This window comes from Squalius cephalus (genome assembly GCF_949319135.1).
Source record: "Squalius cephalus genome assembly, chromosome: 14".
In the NCBI taxonomy this organism is placed as follows: domain Eukaryota; kingdom Metazoa; phylum Chordata; class Actinopteri; order Cypriniformes; family Leuciscidae; genus Squalius; species Squalius cephalus.
In genome coordinates, this window is record NC_137135.1 from 1,843,798 (window position 1) to 1,869,674 (window position 25,877).

The 25,877-nt window shown below is 40.4% G+C and overlaps 1 protein-coding gene across 1 annotated transcript; it reads left to right on the plus strand.

Moving 5' to 3' along the window:
* Window positions 1-301: 301 nt before the first annotated feature.
* commd5 (COMM domain containing 5) lies at window positions 302-12,691 on the plus strand. The gene is made up of 7 exons (XM_079892433.1): window positions 302-523; window positions 8,025-8,179; window positions 9,849-9,877; window positions 10,004-10,054; window positions 10,128-10,217; window positions 11,559-11,634; window positions 12,239-12,691. The coding sequence occupies exons 1-7, from the start codon at window positions 415-417 to the stop codon at window positions 12,338-12,340; spliced, it is 612 nt and encodes a 203-aa protein (XP_079748559.1). The 5' UTR covers window positions 302-414; the 3' UTR covers window positions 12,341-12,691.
* Window positions 12,692-25,877: the final 13,186 nt, after the last annotated feature.

Consider the following 25,877-nt stretch of genomic DNA (forward strand, 5'->3'; position numbering starts at 1 on the left):
GTTATAGATGGTGTTATAGTTTCACAGACAGTAGGAGGATTAATATAGAAGATCAAGACTGGGACACACAGGGTTAAATTCAGGGAAGGACAGAATGAAGAATGAGGATATTTTAGGAAAAGGTTTAATGGACAGACAGCTACAGAACACTAATTACATATATGACTCAGGTCTATAGAATATAATAATCTGAGAGTGGACAGAGTTGGACATGAAGCTCTATGAGGGTGTGTGTGTGTGACAGATGTTAAACTTCAGACCCATGCGAGTTTCATTATTCCAGTGCAGTAGGTGGCGATAATGCTGCTGAAGAGTGGATCGCCAGTAAACAAGAGGAAGAAGAGGGAGGAGAAGGAGAGCTAGCTCAGGATCTGTCAGAGACCAGTCTCTCTCCTCATCGCGTCTGTGCAGAAGATGAGCGAGTCCGTGAGCTTATTCGGGGGCAGAGTCCCTGCTGAGGTGGAGCTGCTGGGCAAACACCTGAAGAATCTCCACAGAGACACTTTCACACAGATACTCGGAGGTCAGTTTCATTACCAGCTCTTCATTATAAACTCGGAAACTGCCCGATTAACCCCCTCGTGATCTCAGTATGACGGTCCGCTCACGTGACGAGCAGCGCGTTCACATATACACTGAAGGATATAAACATCCGCGATCTTGTAAACCGAGTGACGAGGTGAATTGAAAAACATTGTTACACACACACACACACACACACACACCGGTTATACAAACTTGTGAATCCAGCACAACCGTAGGTGTTTTGGCAGCAGTATGTTTAAAGTCACCCTGTGGTGAAAATCACCACTTTAATGTTTTAATGTTCAGTTTAATGCTTTTAATTTAGTTTATGTCTGTGTGGTGTTTGTTAATATGCTTTAAGACAAATCATGTGTAAATTCATAAGTCGACACCATTGCTGAGTATTTCCTCAAAACTGCAGTGAACCAAAGACAGTCTCAAAAACACGCTTTGAAATCGCTGGTGTTTCTGACGTCACAAACTACCTTGTAACCAATAAGATCACGACGGGGGCGGGGCCTCCGCATATCATTAACTATGCTGTGAGGCAAGGGAGTCTCAAGTAGAGCTTAGATTCTCTGCCCGAGCCCAGGCCGATATTTCCCGCCACTACCCAGCTAACACAAATACGTGACTGTTACTTAGGGTTGGGTATTGGTTGGGTTTTATCCGATACCAGTACCTACTTGGTATTTTTCAAACGGTTCCGGTGCTTAAACGGTTCTTGAAACGGTACTTAAGAAAACTAAACCGCACACACTTTATAAAAAAAAAAATACCTCTGTGTGTGTGTGTGTGTGTGTGTGTGTGTGTGATTTTCTGAAAAAGATTTTCTGATTTCTGATTAAATGAAAAATTGTGCCCTTTTAAAGGCTACTAATGTAGCACAAAACACTTGCGTTAAGATCAAAATTTTGTCTTCTCATATTATGACTTTTACAAAACAGAAATATCTGACACTGAGCAGAAATATTTAACACACACAGTATAGCCTCATATAAATATACTTGATATTGATATACTTCATACTTGAAATGCAAGATTTGCAGTTGGCATTAAAATACTAGACTTACCCGAAGAGGAACACTGGCAGCTGAACTTGAACTTTAGTCAAGCGTGTCAGAGGTTTTGGGTTCTAATCTGCATTCGTAGTTTTTTTTTTTTTATATATATATATATATATTTTTTTTAAACCGATTATGCTCATCAGTGGTTGTATATCAAGCAGGGACACTTTGTGTCCATTATATTTTGAGATTTCACCAGAGCGAATAGATATGAGGCGCCATCTAGGGCTTAAATCAAACTTCATTCAAGCACATATGAAACCCTTGCATACACTAGGTAGTCACACATACATGTATACTGCTGAATGCTCAAACTAATACATATGAAATGCACAACTTCTAAAGTCGCTCACGCACACACACGCAAACTCTACACACACGAGACGCGCGGAACTCTCCGCGCACATACTCATCTGAGACGCGAGCACACACACACACACACACACACACACACTCATCTGAGACGCGAGCACACACACACACACACAGACACACACAAACTCTCCGCGCACATACTCATCTGAGACGCGAGCACGCACACACAAACTCTCCGCGCACATAATCATATAGACGGCGCCTCATAAATAGATCGATCTCCGCAACGTATTAAGCGCGCGTCCGAGTGAAGAATCCGAGCGCGTCCTGATCGCAGCGGCAACGAGCACTTTGTCTTTGATCACTTGATTTAAAAAACACATTTCAGCGCTAGATCTCTTATTTAACAAACGAACTAAATGAATGCTCTGCTGGTTAACTGGAGATGTTTTATTATTGGATCATTTGTGCCGCGAGATGTTTTATAGGGGGAGGTAAAAAACGTCAGGCACCGAAAGTTTCGTTCTTATTCGGTCTGGTTACTACCGTTTACGTCGGAACCGGTTCCCTATTGGAACCGGGTTTCGGTACCCAACCCTACTGTTACTGCAACGTAATCTGGTGACCAAACTTTCGTCGTGGCAACCGGAAAAGTGAAATTCCTGGATCCGTTGCCACAACGTAACGTTGTCAATAAGTAACGGCGACGTCGTGGCAACGTTGTGGATCGACAGTCATGTGTTGGTAACCAGTTGGTCATTTTAGTTTTTAATAATATGGGCGGACATGCAGTGGTCTAATTTAACTTGTCCTCATTGGCCCAAAACTATTTTAGAGACTTTTTCAACGACATATGAACGATACAGACTCAAAATTTGGTTAATTTAGTTAATTTACTATAGAACAAAGCACAAACAGAAAAAACAGTATGCAAACAGGTTGTACATTTAAATGAACAAGGTTTTCCCCAAAAGCTTGAACATTGAACTACTCCTACACGTCTTCATTTTGGTGGCCCTAATAACAAAGCAAGAATAAGAAAAGAAAAATGTAAGAAAAAAGAACAGTTGAGTGTTTTCCCATTTAACATTTAAATACACAAAGCAATTAGCACTGAAAGATAGAATCTGTATAAGCAGACAGTTTTGTTTAAAAATCGCTCATATATTTATCTAAACATTGTCACAAAGTTATGTTGTGGCAAGTGCATAATTTCCTTTTAAAATAATTTGATAACTTCATGACATGTATCACTAGTATATTCTATAAAACCTTAGTTTGAAATCTTTTTTTTTTTTGTACATTTAATAATACATATTATTTTGTTTTTCTTCTTCTGAAGTCGTGATTATGATGTCCATTTTTTTTAAACTAGGAAACTAGGCCTATTTATGATTATTCCTGAAGGCATTAATCCCCAAAATGTCAGGTGGTGGTGCAACGGTCCGAACAAATGAACAGACTAAGAAAACAGTTTAAAATGGTGTCTTAATAATACAAAATTTAAAACTATGCCATCATTTTAGGTTTGAAGCCTTTCATATGATTGTTTTTTATATCAGTAGTTTTAAAACTGTTGAGATAATTGAGAAACTTTTGTCCAGCAATTTGTATATTCTCAAATGTTATTATGAATTTACAAGGTAATAACAGTAAACATGATAATGCATCGTCCAGAGGAGCCTAACTGATCTCTTTGGCAGAGTGAAAAAGCTTGTAGAGCTCTCTCAAATACTGATAAAAACTGCTAATTTCAAGTATGGGTAGGTTGGTGGTACACTTTCCATGTCAGGTGGTACAACTACAATACATAATATTTTTGTTGTACCACCTGACATAAAAACTTAAATTAGTTTCAACACTTTAAAATGTCATTTAACATTTGAAAATTGTTTAAACACATTGTCTTCAAGAGTGTTGATGTCATTAGAAGTCTTCCCAAGTGAGGCTGGATCTGAACTGGAGCTGCTGTGATCTCTAGTAAAATATGCTGAGCATCCTGAGATGGAAACAAGGAGACAACAGGAGGAGAGAGATTAGCATTGCTGCTGTTCATATTATTTCAGGCAAAAGATGGTCATGTGCACTTTTTACTATTTCATCACATATAGTGCAAGATTATGAGATGTGTTAATTGAATGCTTGGCTAAAGAGATGTGTCTTTAATCTAGATTTAAACTAGGATAGTGTTTCTGGGCCCCAAACATTATCAGGAAGGTTATTCTAGAGTTATTCCCTTACATTCTATTGAATTAATAGGAAATCATCTGATTTTAATGAGAAAACATGGCCTAACGAGTCAGCATTTTGATACTTGAACAATAACTTACAATCCAAACGTCCTAAACATTTCTGAGTATTATCAATGTTGAAAACAGTTGTGCTGATAATCTTTTTGTGTAAACCAATGGAACAGTTTAATTTTCTTTTCTCTCTCTCCAGGATTCATTGTTAAATAGACCCAACATATATAAAAAGTAGTTTACACTACTGTTCAAAAGTTTGGGTTCAGTAGAGTAAAAACAAAAACATAAAAATAAATAATATTTTATTCAGCAAGGATGCATTAAATTGACCAGAAGAGAGAGTAAAGATTTCTGTTTCAAATAAATGCTGCTTTTTTTCTTTCATTCATCAAATAACCCTGAAAATAACAAAAATATGAAGCAGCACAACTGTTTTCAACACTGATAATAATCTTAAATGTTTCATCTATGGTTTTAGTTTTACTTATTCACTTATTCATATTGCTCATACAGTGTCACTTACTTTTGGATGTCAAAACTTTCTTAAAATAAATGAAACAAATAAATGAAAATGTAAATATGAGAATTTAAAAAATAAGAAAATAACAGATGCATACAGTAAGTGACAAAATATTGTGAGAAAATGGATATGCAGTTATTTAATGAGCTTCCTCACTTCACCTGTTTCCAACTTCTCTGGCAGCAGCTTTCTTCAGAAATGTTGAAGTCGTGGAGCTTCTCCTCTGTTGTAGAAGGATTATTTTGTTGCTGCTGAAAACACAGAACTATTTTTATCAATTTGTGTTAACCATTGAGCTAGTTTCAGCCAATTTTCACACTCCATGTAAGTGACATCATCGAGTAAGTTACGTTTATGTTAAATAAATACGTTTGTTAAAGGGGTGGTTGATTATGATTTGACTTTTCTAACTTTAGTTAGTGTGTAATGTTGCTGTTTGAGCATAAACAACATCTGCAAAGTTACAATGCTCAAAGGGAGATATTTGCTTTTAAAGAAATCGTTTTTTAAGGACTACAACAAACGGCTGGTAGAGACTACACCACATTCCTCCAGGGTTAGTGACATCACTAACCCTATAATTTACATAAACCCCACCCCCGGGAACAAGATTTATAGATTATCATGACAGAATATGCTAATCAATGACTAGAGGATAACTACACATCAGCTTCATAAATTCATCAACTAACCATTCAGAAATGTCCTGTTGCTTCTACATGTTGTCTCTTCTTCTCGAGTCTCTCCATCATTGTCTGACTCCAGTTTGAACATAAACATTGACATTTCCAGTGCATGTCTGTGTGAGGTAAAAGGACAGGAGCTCTTGAAGCTCCGCCCCCTGTGCTGAGAGCAGCAGCTCATTTGCATTTAAAGGGACAGACACAAAACGGTGCGTTTTTGCTCACCCTCAAAAAGTGACAATTTTAACATGCTATATAAGAATATCTGTGGGGTATTTTGAGCTAAAACTTCACACACACACTCTGGGGACATCAGAGACTTATTTTACATCTTGTGGAAAGGGCATTACACCACCCCTTTAAATAAATTAGCTCACTTCCAAACTAAATTATTTTTTACAAAACTATCAAAACCTCTCATCTACCCATAAGATGTGATTAAAAGCCTAAACGTTCATATCAAAAGCTCAAGCTATGAAGTTAGCATAACGTTAACGTTACCTCTTCTTGAGATGCTAACAAGTTTTTCCGAAGACACTAAACCATTTATGTAAAGCAAATATTCAACAGAAGCGTGTCAATTACAAGTAAGAGAAGTGTCAAGAACAGTTGTGTGTATTATTTGTGTGATTTTAGAGACTAAACTCACCTGAAAGCAGTGAAAACAACAGCGAGAGAGGGAGCTCTCTACGAATAGAGTACGTATCTGGAACGTTGTTGGTTATCTTATAACCTTAGGAGGACGTACTGATGACGTTGTGGGTTGGTAATATGATGGTAATGAAATTCCGAGCATGCGACGTTGTAGTTACGTTGTCAGTTAGTAAAGTCATGACGTGACCAAAAAGTATGAATACATTAAGTAACTGTTACGTCGTGTGTTAGCTGGGTATCCTCAGGCGGGGCCGGGTCGGGCCCTTGATCATGCACGTCACGTGTCATGCGCAGCGTCTCCTCCACTCGCACGCATCACACCGGTCCTGCTGTGCTGTACTATTGTGTAGCTTAAGTGCAACATGGAGCTTGAAGAAGTAAAGAAAAAAATTAAAACAGGAGAATTAACTTTGAGCAAGTTTGGCGGACAGTTGGAGGTATGGAAACATTTTAAACTGGTCGTGGCGGGAAGTGACAACATATGTGTTGGCTTTGTCGAGTGCATTAAGTGCGGCACGCTGCTCGCCTATGACAGCGAAAAAACGGGGACTTCAGGGACTTTGACGATGAACAGACATAAAATATTATAATGTTATTTTTTTCCGATCTATGTTGATTATGAAAAGTGAACAGTATGAGTATATGGGAGGACACGCAATATATCGGGAGACATGGAGTGGTTCAGACATGATTTTGACCACTTCCTTAAGTTCTGTATTGTAGAAAGCCTTTCTTTAAAGTGAATTTCGTTTTGTATAAATTGTTTCTTAATTTTAATAATTTTTTCATCAGCCAATTGCCTGGATTTAATAAATAAGAAGCAAATACAGCAGACAATATAATCATGACATGGAGGCGCCGGCGAGCCGCAGTCACTTGCATTTTTGTACGTGAACTGAAGCGCATCTCATCATAAATTAAATCAATGCACGTGTGTCACAGAATTTATAAATGGACATCTTGCTTGTTGCATGAGGACACATATTATGTCGAAATAATTCTATGTTGAAATAACATTATTAATAATAAATCTTTAAGAATATTTGATTGAATGCTGAATGTTGTGCTTGTTCAATTTAATAAAATTAAAACTTTAATTGTGATAATTAAAATAATTGAATATTAAAAATTGAGTGGCCAATTTTTGCTCATTTATTAATAGTATTTATATAATATATAATTGCGCAGCTCCCCCGTCAATGATCTAGCACCCCCTCAGCACCTGCGTTAAAAAAATTATCTGGCGCCACCCTGGTTATAACGGCCCGCGTATTAAAAATGGTCGGGTTTAAATCGGGCTCGGGCTCATAATTACAGTTAATGTGTCGGGCCGGCCGGGCTCAGGTAGGGTCGGGCTTGCTTTTTTGGGCCCGATCTAAGCTCTAGTCTCAAGAGATGCTAGGTTATTATCCTGGGATATTTTTCTGTTGATATGAAAACCCGGGTAGATTTAGCAATATAGCTGGTGTATGATGTTATGATGAACTATATACGGTATTGTGAAGTGCCCACGATACCAATATCGTGCATGTTTATTATTGTGATATATCATATTAGTACTGGCACATGTCTGGTGCGCTTACTGAATGGCATAGAGGAGCCGGCGTGATCAACTGCACAGCGGGAAAAACTTAAAGTAGCCTACTCTGTAAAAAATACAAATTTCTGGTCATACAGATAATTGTAATACTTTAACAAACTGTAAAGGTTTGGGTTCTACTTAACAATCAGGATACACTTTCTGCCGTCTCAATCAGAACTGTAGAGCATCTCATAAATAAACCGAAACTCAGTGTATACTAGCATAGTTTGAAATGTCTACTTTTAAACGAACTGAAAACAAGTTCTCTGCTTCTGTACTGCGAATGAAAGGTGCATTTCTCTCTATAGGTGTGTTCACTTAAGATATGAGAGTCTTCATCATCAACTTCATCTGTGCAGCGACACTGACTCAGAAAACTGTTCTGTTCTTCTCTGATGTGTGGTTCACCTGTGTGGTTCTCCTGTGTTCCAGCGGTGGTGAAGGCCATGGAGGGCCAGGACTGCTGTGAGTGTGTTCAGAGGATCTCAGAGAGTGGACTCATCTCAGAGGAGAGCCTGAACCGTGTGATGGCAGGACTGTACGCTCTTCTGAAGGAGGCTCTGCGTAGGCCTGCGCTCAGACACGAGGTTTGCAACCTCTCCTTGTGTGTGTGTGTCTTTACTGTGTGTGTGTGTGTGTGTGTGTTTGTGCCTTTACTGTGTTCACTGGAGTGTTTGTCTTCACTGACGCTGCTACAGCAAACCCACAGTGCTTTATAGGGAATGGAAAATCAATTACAATTCTGGAAACCGATACTTAAAGGGATAGTTCACCCAAAAATGACAATCAGCCCATGATTTACTCACCCTCAAGTCATCCTAGGTGTATATGACATTCTAGTTTCAGACGAATACAATCAGAGTTATGTAAAAGTGCATCTATCCATCATAAGTGCATCTATCCATCATAAGTGTATATCTGTCTATTTAGATATATTTTTAAGATGGAAAAATGCGGTTTTACAGATACGAGACACGTGTCTTTCAAATGAAAGATTGGTATCAAAGAGCACACACACACACACACACTCACGCACACACACACAGGTTCCTAACCGACGACGAAGACTTAACAGAGCAGCCATCAAGTGTTAGACATTATTCTAGGTTATTACGTGAGGAAGTTTTTGGTCCAATAATTACAATCTCTGTTTTTTCAGAATTTAGTAGTAGGAAATTACTAGTCATCCAGTTTTTTATATCCGCTATGCATTCTGTTAATTTTGTGAACTGGTAAGTTTCGTCATGGCGTGAAGAAATATAGAGCTGAGTATCATCGGCATAACAGTGAAAGCTAATGCCATGCTTCCTAATGATATCTCCTAAGGGTAGCATGTACAGAGTGAACAGCAACGGTCCTAGTACTGAGCCTTGTGGTACGCCATACTGAACTTGTGATCGATGAGAAATCAAGTCTATTTAAAAGAATGTTGTGGTCAATAGTGTCAAATGTAACACTAATAGTGAGATACAACCACGATCGGATGATAAGAGCAAATCAAGTTGGGGAGTGCATGATATTCTAGTCTCTGCATGGAAGGATTGTGTGTTTAATGAACCTGGAACACTTTAATAAGGTTTTATAGCCATTAACACTATCCTCAAATCATTAATCGAATCGCATTGAATTTTATTGTGAATCATCTCGAATTGAATCATTCTGAATTTTCAAAAAACCATTGAACCTGTGAATGAATGATGCCCTGTCTACCCAGAAATCATTTGTGACTCTAACGAGAGCAGTCTCAGTACTATGGTATGGTCTAAATCCTGACTGGAAATCCTCGCAGATATCATTTCTTTCTAAAAAGGAACATAGTAGTGAAGACACTGCCTTTTCTAGTATCTTTCTTTTCTGAGGCTTTTTTGTCCAGAGGCGAGAGACTACAGCCAGGTTGAGGAGCTCGCTCCGCATGTGTTCAAGCAAGTGCATTCTGGGAGTTGTCTTTCATCCTCATGAGCCAAAAATACATTTTCTGGCTTTTCTCAGTCTGGAAGGCTCCAACGTCTAGAATAATTTCACATTTCTACTACATAAATGACCCATTTTAAATACACATTCATCTTTCCAGCGGTGAAATATCCCTGAAAGTAAAATTGTGTTAAAATTGTGTTCATTTTTCTATAATAGTGTGTAGAACTGCTGAATTACTGCAATTACAGACTTGTGTTGTGATCATGATACTGTGTGTGAATATGAAAACTGATTTAAACGCATCAATTTAATCAAAATTAATTTGAATTGTCTTTGTTTCAGGTTTTCAATGATGATCTCAGAGCTCTTCGGTAAGAGATGTCTTCTACAGTAAAATGAATTAGTTTATGCTAGAAAAATTCAAATATAAAGTAATATTTTTTCCTTTTTTCGTATGTATCTGATACTTATCTGATGTATTTATCTGTTAATCACAGGATTTCTGAAGAGTTCCTCTCAGACGTGTCCAGTGTGGTCTTTGGAAACAGGTCAGAGCGAAACACACATTGACTGACTGTATTATCCTGGCCGGTTCTTGAATAACCGGTTCTCCTCCTCCAGGCTAACCCCAGTGAGTGTTCGACATCAAGAGCCGAGTCTGGCCAAGATGGAGGAGTTTAAATGGAGAGTTGATGTTGCCATTTCAACCAGGTACAGTAGTACTGATCATTTCATATAGACGTGAAGAACTGAAAAAACTGCATTTAAAGCAATTACTGTCCTTTTACAATTAGAGTTTAGCTAAAGCTTTCTTTAGTGGGCCGGAAGCCATATTCTTCATAACTCTGGGTTCCCAGACGTCCCAGCTGTCCTCCTATGGACCCCTTGTCAGTTGGTAAACACACTGATGTTTTGTGTTAGCTTAGGTGTAGGCAGAACGCTAGTTAGCAAGTTTTGTTAGCTTGTTTTTTTTAACAATGACTGGAGAAAATCCGCTTTTATCTTGATGTGTAAGGTCACTCACTGTCCAGGACCGCGATTGTTATTTAAAAAAGTACATTTTAATGGACGGAGCCAGATTGGCCGACCCGTACACGCTCGCTCACTGACGGAGGATCAGACAGGATTAACGTTCAAATTAGCCGAGTCTGTGCTGGTTTGTATTGGCCTCCTCCAGTTTTCCCTTAGATTAGCCTCCTGCTAACGCTGTGATGTAACTGTTACGCCGGCGCTAAAAGGGTCTATAGGGTCTAATATTCCAGACCTGGAGAATAACGGGGAAATGTTCCTGTATTTCTCTGTAGCTGAGAGGAACACTTAACCGCTGACTGAAAAGGTTAGTTCACCCAAAAATAAAAACTCTTGTCAGTAATTACTCTCCCTCATGTTGTTCCAACCCCGTAAGACCTTCGTTCATCTGTGGAACACAAATTAAGATATTTTTGATTAAATCTGAGAGCTGGATCTCTCCTCCATAGGCTTCTAAGGGACTGATACTTGATGACCCAGAAAATGCATTAAAGAGATCGTTAATATAGTCCAAGTGACTCCAGTGGCTCAATCTTAAGTTTATAAAGCGACGAGAATACTTTTTGTGCTAAAAACAAAACAAAAATAACGACTTTATTCCACTATTCATTTCCTTCTCTCTGGGCCCAGCGCTTCTGGGTTATACGTCACACGTAGGCTCACTATTGGCCGGCGCTGGTCGTGTGTGATGACGTATAACGCAGAAGCGCTGCGCAGTTACACTACGTGAAAAAACTCGAGGTCACGGTTATGCGCCAATGTTCAGTGTTCCCAACATTCTAGTCTTTCGGTCTTTAAATCTCGTCTTAAAGCGTATCTGTTCAGGCAGGCTTTAATGTGATTTAATGTTTGTTGCTGTACTGGTTTTACTGTTTAATGTCTGGTTAAATTACTTTTATGGATTTTGTGTCCTTGAGTGCCATGAAAGACGCCTATAATTAAAATGTATAATAATAATGTTTTTAATGTGAACAGAAGCAGATATGATTGATACTGGTGTGTGTGTGTGTGTGTGTGTTTCAGTTCTCTGGCTCGAGCTCTTCAGCCCTCGATCCTCATGCAGATCAAGCTCTCCGATGGACACGTGCATCGCTTCCAGGTCTTTATCATTATTATTACTGCATTATTCATTTATCTGAGATTTAACGCATCAAAAACAGATGCTCACACATTCTTAGCAGCTTTATTTTTATTTTCATATTGTCTGATGTGTAACAAAAAGAGTCGACTTTATTAGGTCTGCTTATTTTCTGTAAACTGTACTTTCCTCCAAAAAATACAGAACAGAACATTTAAAGTATACAAATTTGTCTCTTATGATATCTCAAAATAATTACAGGTGTTTTGCTGGATCAACATGAATACGTTGGTTGGCCATAAATAAACAGTTCTTCCATTTACGATCCCTCTTGGCAATATTGCAGTTTCATCCATTAAACACAATTATAGGATCTTCCAGAAGCATCAGCTGAACTCAGAACACCTGGAATTATGAACACAATCATGAGAGATGCTTTAATATACCGTAAAATAACTGTGTGCGTTATTCCAAGTGTTCTCAGTTCAGGTGATGTTTCTCTGTAGAAAACTGTGTGTGTGTGTGTGTGTGTGTGTGTGTGTGTGTGTGTGTGTGAGAGTGTGAGTGAGAGAGTGAGTGTGTGAGTGATTGATTGATTGATTGATTTTCTCTCTTTCTTTTCTAGGTTCCAGTTGCCAAGTTCCAGGAACTACGCTACAACGTTTCTCTAATTTTAAAGGAGATGAATGATATAGAGAAGAGAAGTATTCTCAAAATACAAGACTGATCGATCATTCAGATCAAATAATTAAAGTATGCTATTGCAAGACACGAGATCAGATGTTTTGTTTAACGTGTCCGTGTGTAAAAGATGATACTGGTGAATGTCTGCAGTGAGAAAAACACTTGATGAAAATCTGTCCGAATCTGTCTAGTCTTTTCTAATATTTGGTAAAATGTATGTAATATTTTGTATTTTTATGAACCGTTTGTGTGAATTATTATATTTTGTACTTGGTCAGCAAAGCTTAATTGTGTTAAACTGATTCTTGTTTGTCAGTGTTTGGACAAGAAACACAGTTTAACACATTCTGTTGATCTGTAAAAATAAAGACATCTCTGTCTCCAGATCTGCGTTAGATTCAGTGTGTGTGTGTGTCCGTGTTCAGCGTGTGTGTGTGTGTCCGTGTTCAGCGTGTGTGTGTCTACGAGGTGTGATTTGTGCACCTTTTGGCGATCGCTAAGCAAACTGAGAGGTGAACTAGCGTGTATACTCTCGGCAGCCGTCTGGCCAAAATCCCATAGTAATCAGGCGTTAGATATGAGCCGCTAGACGTCACGGTCACGTGTTGGAGCTGCGCTCAAAGTGTGCGGCGGCGGAGCTGAGGAAGGAGTTTGCCTCTACTTGGCCTCTATGGTGCTCAATGTTCCATTCGGCGACGAGAATGACAAGCACGACAGATAACAAAGGGTCAAATCGTGAGAATCTGTCTTGTAAACACATTCTCAGGCGGTGATGGTTCCACTGATTAACAAAAAGATTTAAGTCCCGGTTTATTCGAGGAAGGTAGATGTAAAGGAGTGCACAAAGATGCCTCTCATTGTTGCAATCTACTACTCCATCCTCCTTCCCCCTGTCAGAACCTCGAAACACCTCCATGAAGAGACAGGCGGCATTGTTCTGTCCACCTTGGTCACAGCGGACTCTTGATGGCACACCATACTTGTATAAAAGGCTCTGACATTTCTGGGTGCCTGCCGCTTTAAGACTCTTCTTCTGTGGTTACGGTAGAGGAAGTGTGTAGTTAGTGGCTGAGTCCCAATTCGCCTACTTATACTACGATCCATACTTTTGAGTGTGTAGCAAAAGAGTATGCACGTTCTGGGACATACTTCGATGACGTCATGCAACGTGAACGTGGTTGCCTAGTTACGCACACCGCGACTGTTAACAAAACATTTTACATTTCATTCATTCTTATATGTCCAATATAATTTTATTTATACCATGGGCTGTTTAAATACTCGATTCTGATTGGCTGGAAGGTGTGCAGTAAAACCGTTTAATGCACAGGTAGTTCCAGTCAGTTTGATTAAAGTTCGAAATTAATCCGCTACATTGGTAACCATAGTAACACAGATACACTTGCAAGCAGAGTGAGAGACGCATATGGAAACGTTTAGGTAGGCTAAATGGATGATTTTTGAATATCGTTTAATTTGTATCAGTGTTGCCTGTCATTCATAAATAATTGTAATAAATCCATTAAAGAATCATTAAGTTAGCTATATGCTTAAGCAACGAGGGGACTGTAGCTGCTAGACTTTAAAGAAGTAGGCGGCGAGCTACATAGGCCTACCGTGCACCCCCCCCACCTCCCAACAAAACCATACTTTTTTGAAAGGTCTGGATGTGTAGAATATGAATCTGAATGTTAACATTGAAAATTTTGGGTTGCACTACCTGTTTTAGCCCTGTGAATAGGGAAACCCTAAAAAACGATTTTAAGCGATTTTAACACATCGAGATTGTCCTAGTCAATCAGAACAGCTTTTAGGTGACCCAATACACACTCAAACTTAACATATGATGACTTAGGTCAAATACCTACCATGCTGCTTATTGGTAGGTGTCTAAAATTAACATAGGTAAGGCTTTATGTCGATATAATGAGCCCATTTCAAGGCCACGACCTAGATTCGCCTATCATGCACCCCAACCCCCTCCCCTTAAAAAAAATCATGCTTTTCTGAAAGGTCTGTATGTGTAGAATATGAATCTGAATGTTAACATTGACATTGTTGGGATACACTAACTGTTTTAGCCCTGTGAATAGGGAAACCCTAATAAACGATTTTAACACGTCGAGATTGGCCTAGTCAATCAGAACAGCTTTTAGGTGACCCAATACTCTTACTACACTAAATTGATAATTACTTTAAATAGTTGTTTTTAATTATTTTTAATTTAATATAGTTAAGGCCTTGTATGGATATAATCGATCAAGGACCATTTCCATAGCATCAGTTAATATGCTAACGTGCTAACATTCCAACATCCCAACATTCAAACTCCTCACCCTCCCCATCTTTATTTAATATAATTGACCCCTCTTACTACATTGATAGTTACTTTAAATAGTTGTTTTTAATTATTTTTAATTTAATATAGTTAAGGCCTTGTATGGATATAAAATAATATCCTTTATAAAATATATTATGGATATAATGCAAGATTAGCCAGAATGAAAGAAATACGTGACAAGAGATTAACTGAACCACTGGAATCTGCTCACAGAATGAATGTAACCTGTGAACTTATACCAGACACCATTACAGAAGGTGATGGATATCACAGAGAATGCTACCAAATATTTGATACAGAAAATAAATACAGTGGGGCAAAAAAGTAATTAGTCAGCCACCAATTGTGCAAGTTCTCCCACTTAAAAAGATGAGAGAGGCATGTAATTTTCATCATAGATACACTTCAACTATGAGAGACAAATTGAGAGAAAAAAAGTCCAGAAAATCACATTGTAGGATTTTTAAAGAATTTATTTGCAAATTATGGTGGAAAATAAGTATTTGGTCAATAACAAAAGTTAATCTCAATACTTTGTTATATACCCTTTGTTGGCAATGACAGAGGTCAAACGTTTTCTGTAAGTCTTCACAAGGTTTTCACACACTGTTGCTGGTATTTTGGCCCATTTCTCCATACAGATCTCCTCAGCAGTGATGTTTTGGGGCAGTCTCTGGGCAACACGGACTTTCAACTCCCTCCAAAGATTTTTTTATGGGGTTGAGATCTGGAGACTGGCTAGGCCACTCCAGGACCTTTAAATGCTTCTTACAAAACCACTCCTTTGTTGCCCGGGCGGTGTGTTTGGGATCATTGTCTTGCTGAAAGACCCAGCCACGTTTCATCTTCAATGCCCTTGATGATGGAAGGATGTTTTCACTCAAAATCTCACGATACATGGCCCCATTCATTCTTTCCTTTACATGGATCAGTCGTCCTGGTACCTTTGCAGAAAAACAGCCCCAAAGCATGATGTTTCCACCCCCATGCTTCACAGTAGGTATGGTGTTCTTTCTCCTCCAAACACGACTTGAGTTTTTACCAAAAAGTTCTATTTTGGTTTCATCTGACCATATGACATTCTCTCAATCCTCTTCTGGATCATCCAAATGCTCTCTAGCAAACTTCAGACTGGCCTGGACATGTACTGGCTTAAGCAGGGGGACACGTCTGGCACTGCAGGATTTGAGTCCCTGGCGGCGTAGTGTGTTACTGATGGTAGCCTTTGTTACTTTGGTCCCAGCTCTCTGCAGGTCATTCACTAGGTCCCCCCGTGTGGTTCTGGAATTTTTGCTCACCGTTCTTGTGATAATTTTGACCCCACGGGGTGAGATCTTGCGTGGAGCCCCAGATCGAGGGAGATTATCAGTGGTCTTGTATGTCTTCCATTTTCTAATATTTGCTCCCACAGTTGATTTCTTCACACCAAGCTGCTTACCTATTGCAGATTCCGTCTTCCCAGCCTGGTGCAGGTCTACAATTTTGTTTCTGGTGTCCTTTGACAGCTCTTTGGTCTTGGCCATAGTGGAGTTTGGAGTGTGACTGTTTGAGGTTGTGGACAGGTGTCTTTTATACTGATAACAAGTTCAAACAGGTGCCATTAATACAGGTAACGAGTGGAGGACAGAGGAGCCTCTTAAAGAAGAAGTTACAGGTCTGTGAGAACCAGAAATCTTGCTTGTTTGTAGGTGACCAAATACTTATTTTACAGAGGAATTTACCAATTAATTCATTAAAAATCCTACTATGTGATTTTCTGGATTTTTTTTCTCATTTTGTCTCTCATAGTTGAAGTGTACCTATGATGAAAATTACAGGCCTCTCTCATCTTTTTAAGTGGGAGAACTTGGACAATTGGTGGCTGACTAAATACTTTTTTGCCCCACTGTACCACAAATCCTGTAGAGTCCAATATACACAAAATTTAGAAAAATTGAGAAGTGCAAGCACAGAAAACAAGGCCAAACAAATCCAAATAGTAGAAGCTCACGGTGAGACATTTGGTGCTGTATCTCGAGTTATTGACAAGGAAATCATCGGCAGCAACAAAATGATGAAATTGACTGATCTGACCAAAATCTACATAGCTCATCTAGGATGCACAAACTTGCCTCAGCACCAAATGCCTCACCGTGAGCTTCTACTAGTTGGATTTGTTTGCTTGCACTTCTCCATTTTTCTAAATTTTGTGTATATTGGACTCTACAGGATTTGTGGTATTTAGCTTCTGTAGCAAATAGATCCTTTCCTCTAATTCTGCGAAGCAAATTTTCATCAAATTTTTGTTCTGCAACTTTGAGGACTGTTCTCCACCCATCACACTCAAACTCTCTTAACCCCTCATTCGTCCATATCCCTTTCTTTTGTACCTTCTTCCGTGTAATTGAGTTGCAGAATATACAGTCAGGTGTGAAGAGCACCTTGTCACCAGTTGAGGCCCTCTGACTTTGCCTTGAACTTGCTGCTAATAGTTCAGGCTTCTGGTCGAGTCTTTTGAGATTCATGGTGAATCTTTGGTAGCATTCTCTGTGATATCCATCACCTTCTGTAATAGTGTCTGGTATAAGTTCACAGGTTACAGTCATTCTGTGAGCAGATTCCAGTGGTTCAGCTAATCTCTTGTCACGTATTTCTTTCATTCTGGCTAATCTTGCATCAGAATCTACGTTTGCCCATAATTGCAAGAGTGGTCTATATACAAGACCAGGGACATGCACAATGCATCTGGACTTTGGTTTTGTCCCATGACATACCCTATGCCTTGAAGGACCTGCAGTCACTTGGCCCACTGACTCATGTCTTTACTCAGGCATAACTGAGCAGTTCAACTATGTTGAAGAAACCAACTACATAACCGACTAGATTATCTATGTGTGTGAGGTGTGTGTGTGTGTGTGTGTGTGTGTGTGTGTGTGTGTGTGTGTGTGTATAAGCTACTGGACGTCTAAAATTTCCCTTTGGGATGAATAAAGTATATATCTATCAATCTATCAAATGTAATCTAAAATAATTAAAAACAAATATTTAAAGTAAGCATCAATGTAGTGTAGTAAGAGGGGTCAATTATATTAAATTGTAAACTAAAATATTCAAACATCGAGCAATTCAGTGAAACAAATTTCTTGCTGTATAGGCAGAGGATGCAGACTTGGGGTATCTGTCTGTGTGAGTAAGAACAGTCTTTCAGGACAGTCTGCCTGACACAGAGGAAACTGTTAATGAAAATTAAAAAAATATCTTATTTTGTCATTGGATGAACAACCCAGACAGGTTTCTGATTTGTCAATGAAATTACTTCGATGGAAAGGGTAATGAGGGTTGGAATGTTAGCACGTTAGCATATTAACTGATGCTATGGAAATGGTCCTTGATTGATTATATCCATACAAGGCCTTAACCATATTAAATTAAAAATAATTAAAAACAACTATTTAAAGTAATTATCAATTTAGTGTAGTAAGAGTATTGGGTCACCTAAAAGCTGTTCTGATTGACTAGGCCAATCTCGACGTGTTAAAATCGTTTATTAGGGTTTCCCTATTCACAGGGCTAAAACAGTTAGTGTATCCCAACAATGTCAATGTTAACATTCAGATTCATATTCTACACATACAGACCTTTCAGAAAAGCATGATTTTTTTTCAGGGGAGGGGGTTGGGGTGCATGATAGGCGAATCTAGGTCGTGGCCTATACATGAAATGGGCTCATTATATCGACATAAAGCCTTACCTATGTTAATTTTAGACACCTACCAATAAGCAGCATGGTAGGTATTTGACCTAAGTCATCATATGTTAAGTTTGAGTGTGTATTGGGTCACCTAAAAGCTGTTCTGATTGACTAGGACAATCTCGATGTGTTAAAATTGCTTAAAATCGTTTTTTTAGGGTTTCCCTATTCACAGGGCTAAAACAGGTAGTGCAACCCAAAATTTTCAATGTTAACATTCAGATTCATATTCTACACATCCAGACCTTTCAAAAAAGTATGGTTTTGTTGGGAGGTGGGGGGGGTGCACGGTAGGCCTATGTAGCTCGCCGCCTAAAGAGATCGACGCACACAGGTAACTCGCGCACGCATCTCTCTCTCTCTCTCTGTTCCTTCTCCTTCAGTTCTCTGTCTCTCTCTTTTAATAATGAATTTAAATAAATGTGAATTCATTCAAATAAAAGCAATCTGATGGCTCTACTTTATTTAAAGCGGACGGAGTGCAAGAACTGACGAGCCTTAACTTAAGAAATAACCGTAATTTTTACACGTCTGTTAAAAAATTACACTGTAAACATCAGTTACAGCTTTAACTTATTTTTAACTTGGCAAATAACCAAGGTATAAGCGGGATAATCCACGGCTAGCCATGCATTAAAGAATTAATGCACTTCGTAGAGACTCCGCTTCGCGTCGGGTGGTTCTTCGCCTCTACGTCGTGCATTAAAATCCTTTAATGCATGGCTAGCCGTGGATTATCCCTTACTTACTATTCCCATCTTTTTTTCCTCATCGTTTTTCCACAATACATATACAATGTGTTCTACCAAACTGAGGAGTGAAGCAGGGCGTCGTCGTAGATCAACAAAACGCAGGTCATTTGTGAGGCGGCTGGTTCTGACGTTCATATGCAATGTGTGAAAGCTACTTATTTTCTAAGTTAAAATATTTAACTATTGTTTAACGTATTTTATACTTAATGTTATACTTATGTATAATACTGATGAAACTGAACCATGCCTTTACTATAGTAAAAGTGTAGTAATCATGTTTCTTTGGTTGGACTGATAAAGTTGACATTTGTACAGCCACAGTATTACTACAAATAAGTCGGCGTGGTTAAACTATGGTTAGTGTAGTAAAAGGTGTTTATTTTCGTAAGGGTTTATAGTAAGGCATAAATCTAAGACAGAAACATCAAAAGAAATACATAAAAAAGACACTTGCATGACACTGTACTAGAGCCTTTTTATTTATTGTTTTGTAGCCTGATAACCCCACACCATACTGTCAGCTGAATGCAACGGCCCCATCCTGAGGATGTTTCTGGACAGGGAGTCTGACCTCTGCGCCTGACCTGTGCCCCTGACCTCCGCCCCTATCTGCCCCTGACCTCCGCTCCTATCTGCCCCTGACCTCCGCCCCTATCTGCCCCTGACCTCCGCCCCTATCTGCGCCTGACCTCCGCCCCTATCTGCCCCTGACCTCCGCCCCTATCTGCCCCTGACCTCCGCCCCTATCTGCCCCTGACCTCCGCTCCTATCTGCGCCTGACCTCCGCCCCTATCCTCCGCCCTATCTGCCCCTGACCTCCACCCCTATCTGCGCCTGACCTCCGCCCCTATCTGCGCCTGACCTCTGCCCCTGACCTCCGCTCCTATCTGCGCCTGACCTCCGCCCCTATCCTCCGCCCCTATCCTCCGCCCTATCTGCCCCTGACCTCCACCCCTATCTGCGCCTGACCTCCGCCCCTATCTGCGCCTGACCTCCGCCCTATCTGCCCCTGACCTCCGCCCCTATCTGCGCCTGACCTCCGCCCCTATCTGCGCCTGACCTCCGCCCCTATCTGCGCCTGACCTCCGCCCCTATCTGCGCCTGACCTCCGCCCCTATCTGCGCCTGACCTCTGCCCCTGACCTCCGCTCCTATCTGCGCCTGACCTCCGCCCCTATCCTCCGCCCCTATCTGCCCCTGACCTCCACCCCTATCTGCGCCTGACCTCCGCCCCTATCTGCCCCTGACCTCCGCCCCTATCTGCCCCTGACCTCCGCCCCTATCTGCCCCTGACCTCCACCCCTATCTGCGCCTGACCTCCGCCCCTATCTGCGCCTGACCTCCGCCCCTGTCTGACCTCCGCCCCTATCTGCCCCTAACCTCCGCCCCTATCTGCGCCTGACCTCCGCCCCTGCCTGACCTTCTCCCCTATCTGCCCCTGACCTCCGCCCCTATCTGCGCCTGACCTCCGCCCCTATCTGCGCCTGACCTCCGCCCCTATCTGCGCCTGACCTCCGCCCCTGCCTGACCTTCTCCCCTATCTGCCCCTGACCTCCGCCCCTATCTGCGCCTGACCTCCGCCCCTATCTGCGCCTGACCTCCGCCCCTGTCTGACCTCCGCCCCATCTGCCCCTGACCTCCGCCCCTATCTGCGCCTGACCTCCGCCCCTGCCTGACCTTCTCCCCTATCTGCCCCTGACCTCCGCCCCTATCTGCGCCTGACCTCCGCCCCTATCTGCGCCTGACCTCCGCCCCTGTCTGACCTCCGCCCCATCTGCCCCTGACCTCCGCCCCTATCTGCGCCTGACCTCCGCCCCTATCTGCGCCTGACCTCCGCCCCTGTCTGACCTCCGCCCCATCTGCCCCTGACCTCCGCCCCTCTCTGCGCCTGACCTCCGCCCCTCTCTGCGCCTGACCTCCGCCCCTCTCTGCGCCTGCCCTCCGCCCCTCTCTGCGCCTGCCCTCCGCCCCTCTCTGCGCCTGCCCTCCGCCCCTCTCTGCGCCTGCCCTCCGCCCCTCTCTGCGCCTGCCCTCCGCCCCCCGCCTACTAAAAATGATGGTGTTTTAACTGGAAATGATTCCATTCAGTCCAGCTCCAGGCTGTGTGAGACCACAGAGGAAAGTTCCTAGACATCTGTGTCGGCTTTCCTGGATCTGTTCATGATGCAAGGACCATAAAGAACAGCACCATTTACAGCAGGCAGTTATACCCACCCGAAGGCTGGTGCATCCTGGGAGATGGAGGGAACCCCTGCCTGACCATCATGACCCCCTACCATTCCAGGGCCGGTGCGTGATCGAGAGGGCCTCTGGCATGCTGAAGACCCGCTGGAGGGCCATCTTTTTTAAAGCCCTTGAGGTGAGCCCAGACTACACCCCCATCATTGTTACATGCTGTGTCATTTTACACAACATGTGCTTTGCCACCGGTGACATCATGGAAGCAGATGTGGGCGATGATGATGATGTCAACAACGAGGACAACGCTGACACCAACAGAGAAGTTGTGTGCAGTGATTTCGTGAGGAACAGTTTCCGCACCCGACGTCCACGTTCCTGCACTAATGGAACATGACTATGTTTAGTCGTCCATCTTTATTCTCCTTTGTTATAAAGTTTATATTGTATTGTTTTAAATTTCTATAGAAGTTATATTTTATTAAACCACATATTCTCAGTTAAACAATTAATTCATGATAGTAGTAATAAGCACTTTTGTATTGTTAATATTAAAAATATTCCAATTAACATACAATGTGCCATGGGTTTTCATTATATTACAGTAACACAGGTTAACATCTGTTTATAGCTCTAAAATCGTCTGCAGAATTGTAGCCAGGAAGAAAAATTTAATCCTATGGAATTGGGAGAATTTAGAAAATGACTCCACAAATAATCACTACCTCCTGCTGTCCTGGCTGCTTCTCCAACCCCGACTCAACCCTTGATTTCAGATGTTTACTATATATGAAAAACAAGACTCTGTGTAGTGTGTCAATCAAATTTGTTCATAAATGCTATACTGATTTTCATAAACTCAGTCAATTGTCAACAACTGAATACAGTGGCAATTAATTTATATATTAACCCTTTCAGATTCTGCATTCATTCCAATGGACATAATTAACTGATATTAACTATGGTGGACTGTGACAGCGGGTATAACTAAATATATGTCATAATAAATATATATATATATATAAATTACAGAAACGTCTGTTTGTACCGCTAGTCTGAGGGATTTCAAACTTGACTGGTGTCTTGCTACGGGCACGAGTAAGTGCAGTGCCAAGTTTGAGATGGCATTGTTTGGATGAGAAATGCAAATGATATCGTTAAATATATCATTTTTAGAGGGTTGTGGTTTAAAATAAACATTCTGACATAAAGACTCTGTCAGCTGAACATTAAGTCAGCTATACTGTTTACTTATGAATATTATATTATTCATTATATTTAGTGGTGGGCCGTTATCGGCGTTAACGCAGCGAGACTCTTATCGCGCGATAAAAAAAATATCGCCGTTAATCTATTCTCCAAGTTGGGTTGGGAGCTGGCTCAAGCTACACAAGCTATGATGACGCAATCTACCCGCGGCCGCGAGGAACACCCGGCTGCAACGCATCATATTCGTCGTCATCTTAAGTAAACACGGCTGAAAGTGAAAGCTGGTGTAAAAGATCCGTGCAACATCTATTATTTGGACTTGGTTCGGATTTAAGCCGTCCGACGTAGACTGTGTGGTGTAACAGTTCGGTAAGTTAACACACGACTAATCCGTTCTACCACCAGGGTTGCCAGGTGCCAGCAAGGTTTTCCAGCCCAAAACCTCGTCAAAAACCGCCCAAAAAACCGCCCAATTTTTTGTGTGGCTTGTTTCTCGTTTAACACATTAAAATCATTAACAAGCTTTAAAATGACCCATTTTTCGACTTAGCCTATCCAATTTTAGAAACAATATTCAATCAAATGAACGCAAAAGTAGGCTACTGACCTCAATCAGAATATTCTACTAAACTAGAAGCTTATGTTACGGAAAATAATGCGATCAACTTATCGATGAGACTCTTTATTGTCAATAAAAGTCACTTGGAAAAAAAGCATTCAGTAACATAAAAACAGTGGATATATGGACATAAAAAATAACCCACTTTAACATTTCAGTTATTTCAAATGGCAACATAAAACATGCATATTAGGGCTTGGGAAAATAAAATCGATTTTTTTTTTTTGATTTTAAAATCGATTTTTTTTTATTACAGATATTAATTCAAATTAAATTGCTTTTTTTTTTTGCCCTTGCTTATAGATGAGGTTGACCGAAGTTATAGCCACTTTCGTTTCAACAGGATGAAATGTGTCGTTACAGAGCTGCTGCACCATTCTTTAAAAGTCTGTGATCTCGATTCAAACACTCACGCGTTCTTCTTCCATTTCGTCTGTCTATTAAACCTTTGACAAAATCATATCGCAACATTCAAATCTGTGTTGGCGTGCGTGCGTCACTTTAAGGTAGCGGGAGGGAGTGTTGTGAGGTTAGGGGGCACATCAGCCAGAGTTGTAGTGTGTGTGTGTGTGTGTGTGTGTGTATGTGCGTGCGTGTGTGAGACTGCTGCCTGCTGAACATTGGGTCGCAGGAATAAGGATCTGAAGTGCCGGTGTTTCGAGTAGTATGAAGCAGACTCGGAGCCTGCAGCTACAGTCCCGCACCCAGAGTCCCGCATTCTCAGACCCCTCGTTTTTAGAGACAGCGCCTATCAAATTCCTATCAAATTTTATTTTATTTAGCGAATCATACTCATTCGATTTCTTTTTTAATCAAACTACTTTATAGCTCATCGATACACCAACATATGAATAGTCCATTTAATATTTGTAAAGATAGTTAAATTTGAGCCGTTAAAGGAGCTGTATGTAAGATTGTGGCCAAAACTGGTACTGCAATCACTTTCAAATTACTGTAGAGCAGTGTATCCGCTCCCCCTCCCCCCTGACTCGAGGTTGCCAGATAGGCTGCAGGATCCAGCACAAACGTAGGCTGCTACAAGGAGCTGCAGCTGTGGTAACTAGAGCAGAGCTGGCAACCCGGATGCCGAAACACTACTGACTTCGTGATTGGTAGATAGGTGGAGGGTGGTGCTTCAGGCCAAAACACAACATGACAACATCAACATCAGTTGAGGGCTGCAACTGCACTTTTTAAATGACAATATCCTGGCCGGACTACTGTTGTCAGCGATATAAGTATTTGAAATGAACATGATTTCTTAATGTCTAGTGACATATCAGGGCCATTTTATGATTAATTGAAATACATTTCTTACATACAGCTCCTTTAATGTATGTTTTTTCGCCTTTTTTCCCCGAAAATATTTTGAAAGTTATCCTTTAACCTTGGACTTTTTGTAGACAAGCATGTTGTAAAAATCTGATTAAAATTAGTTGACATTAAAGTAGACCAATTAAATACATTAAGTGTGTTAATATCAAAGAATGTCATCATTAATTATTTAATCAGATTTACCGTTTGACCTTTTTTTTTTTTTAAACTATAAATTGAATTAGCCTAATTAATGTCGGAGTAATTATTTTACTTTAGGCCTATATAATTTATGTAGACTACTTAAATTAGTTCTTATAAAACGTAAGTATTAAAATTACTTTCGTTCATCTGCATTCATCGGCATTCATCTTTTATTTTAGTGACGTCGAGGAATTTGACAGAGCGATTGCAAAAAGAATGAAAAAAGAAGGAACATTCGCCTACCAGAAAGTAATTATTTTACCTTATGCATTTCCATTTTATTTTACATTTATTCATTTAGCAGACGCTTTTATCCAAAACGACTTATAAATGAGTTTTTTTTTAATGCAATTGAAGACGAAAAGTAAAGTCACTAACATAATTCTTTCTTCCTTTTTGCTGTTTACACTGTAAACAGCAAAAACTTTACAGCAAGATGATCGTTTAGGTCAATCAAGTTTAGGTGATCGTTAAATAAAGTACAGAATTGTTTATTATTGGTGTTTTGTCTATTCTTATTTGAGTTTTGCTTCGCATTCAAAATATCAAAAAACAGGTTTTGTAATGTTAGCATGGTATAATGTTAATTAGACCATTATAGGTTGAACTGAAAGAAAATAGGAATTTGAATAAATAAATAAAAACATTGTAGCAATATAATATCACATAATATTTTTCAGAAGATAGTTCAATCTGTAATTGTATCCCTTCCATCAGTAATTTTCTTTCAATTACACCCACGCTCAAAAAATAACTACTGGGTAATTTGTTAGTCAGAGAACACAATGAGTTTTTTTGGCACATGCATTAAGCAGGGAACGCAAATATTTATTTGGATAACTTTAAATAAAACAAGACCGTAATATTGCATCCTATTGTCTTCAGTGGCATTTGGATAAGGGTGTTATACGATCTTTCGGACAGCAGGAGGCGCTGACTCGAAAAACGAGGGGTCTGAGAATGCGGGACTCTGGGTGCGGGACTGTAGCTGCAGGCTCCGAGTCTGCAGCTTTATAATGTTGGGTGTTTCGGGAACAAAAACCCGCCGAACTGATCCGAAACCAGCCCAACTTTTATCCACCCGCCCAAACCCATTTTTGCCCGCAAAATAGATTGCAAAACCACCCAATCTGGCAAACCCTGTCTACCACCTCAAATTCAAAACGAAACATATCACTGAATACCAGCGCGCGCTTATTATTCCCAATATATCTTAGTGAGTGGTGTAGCACAT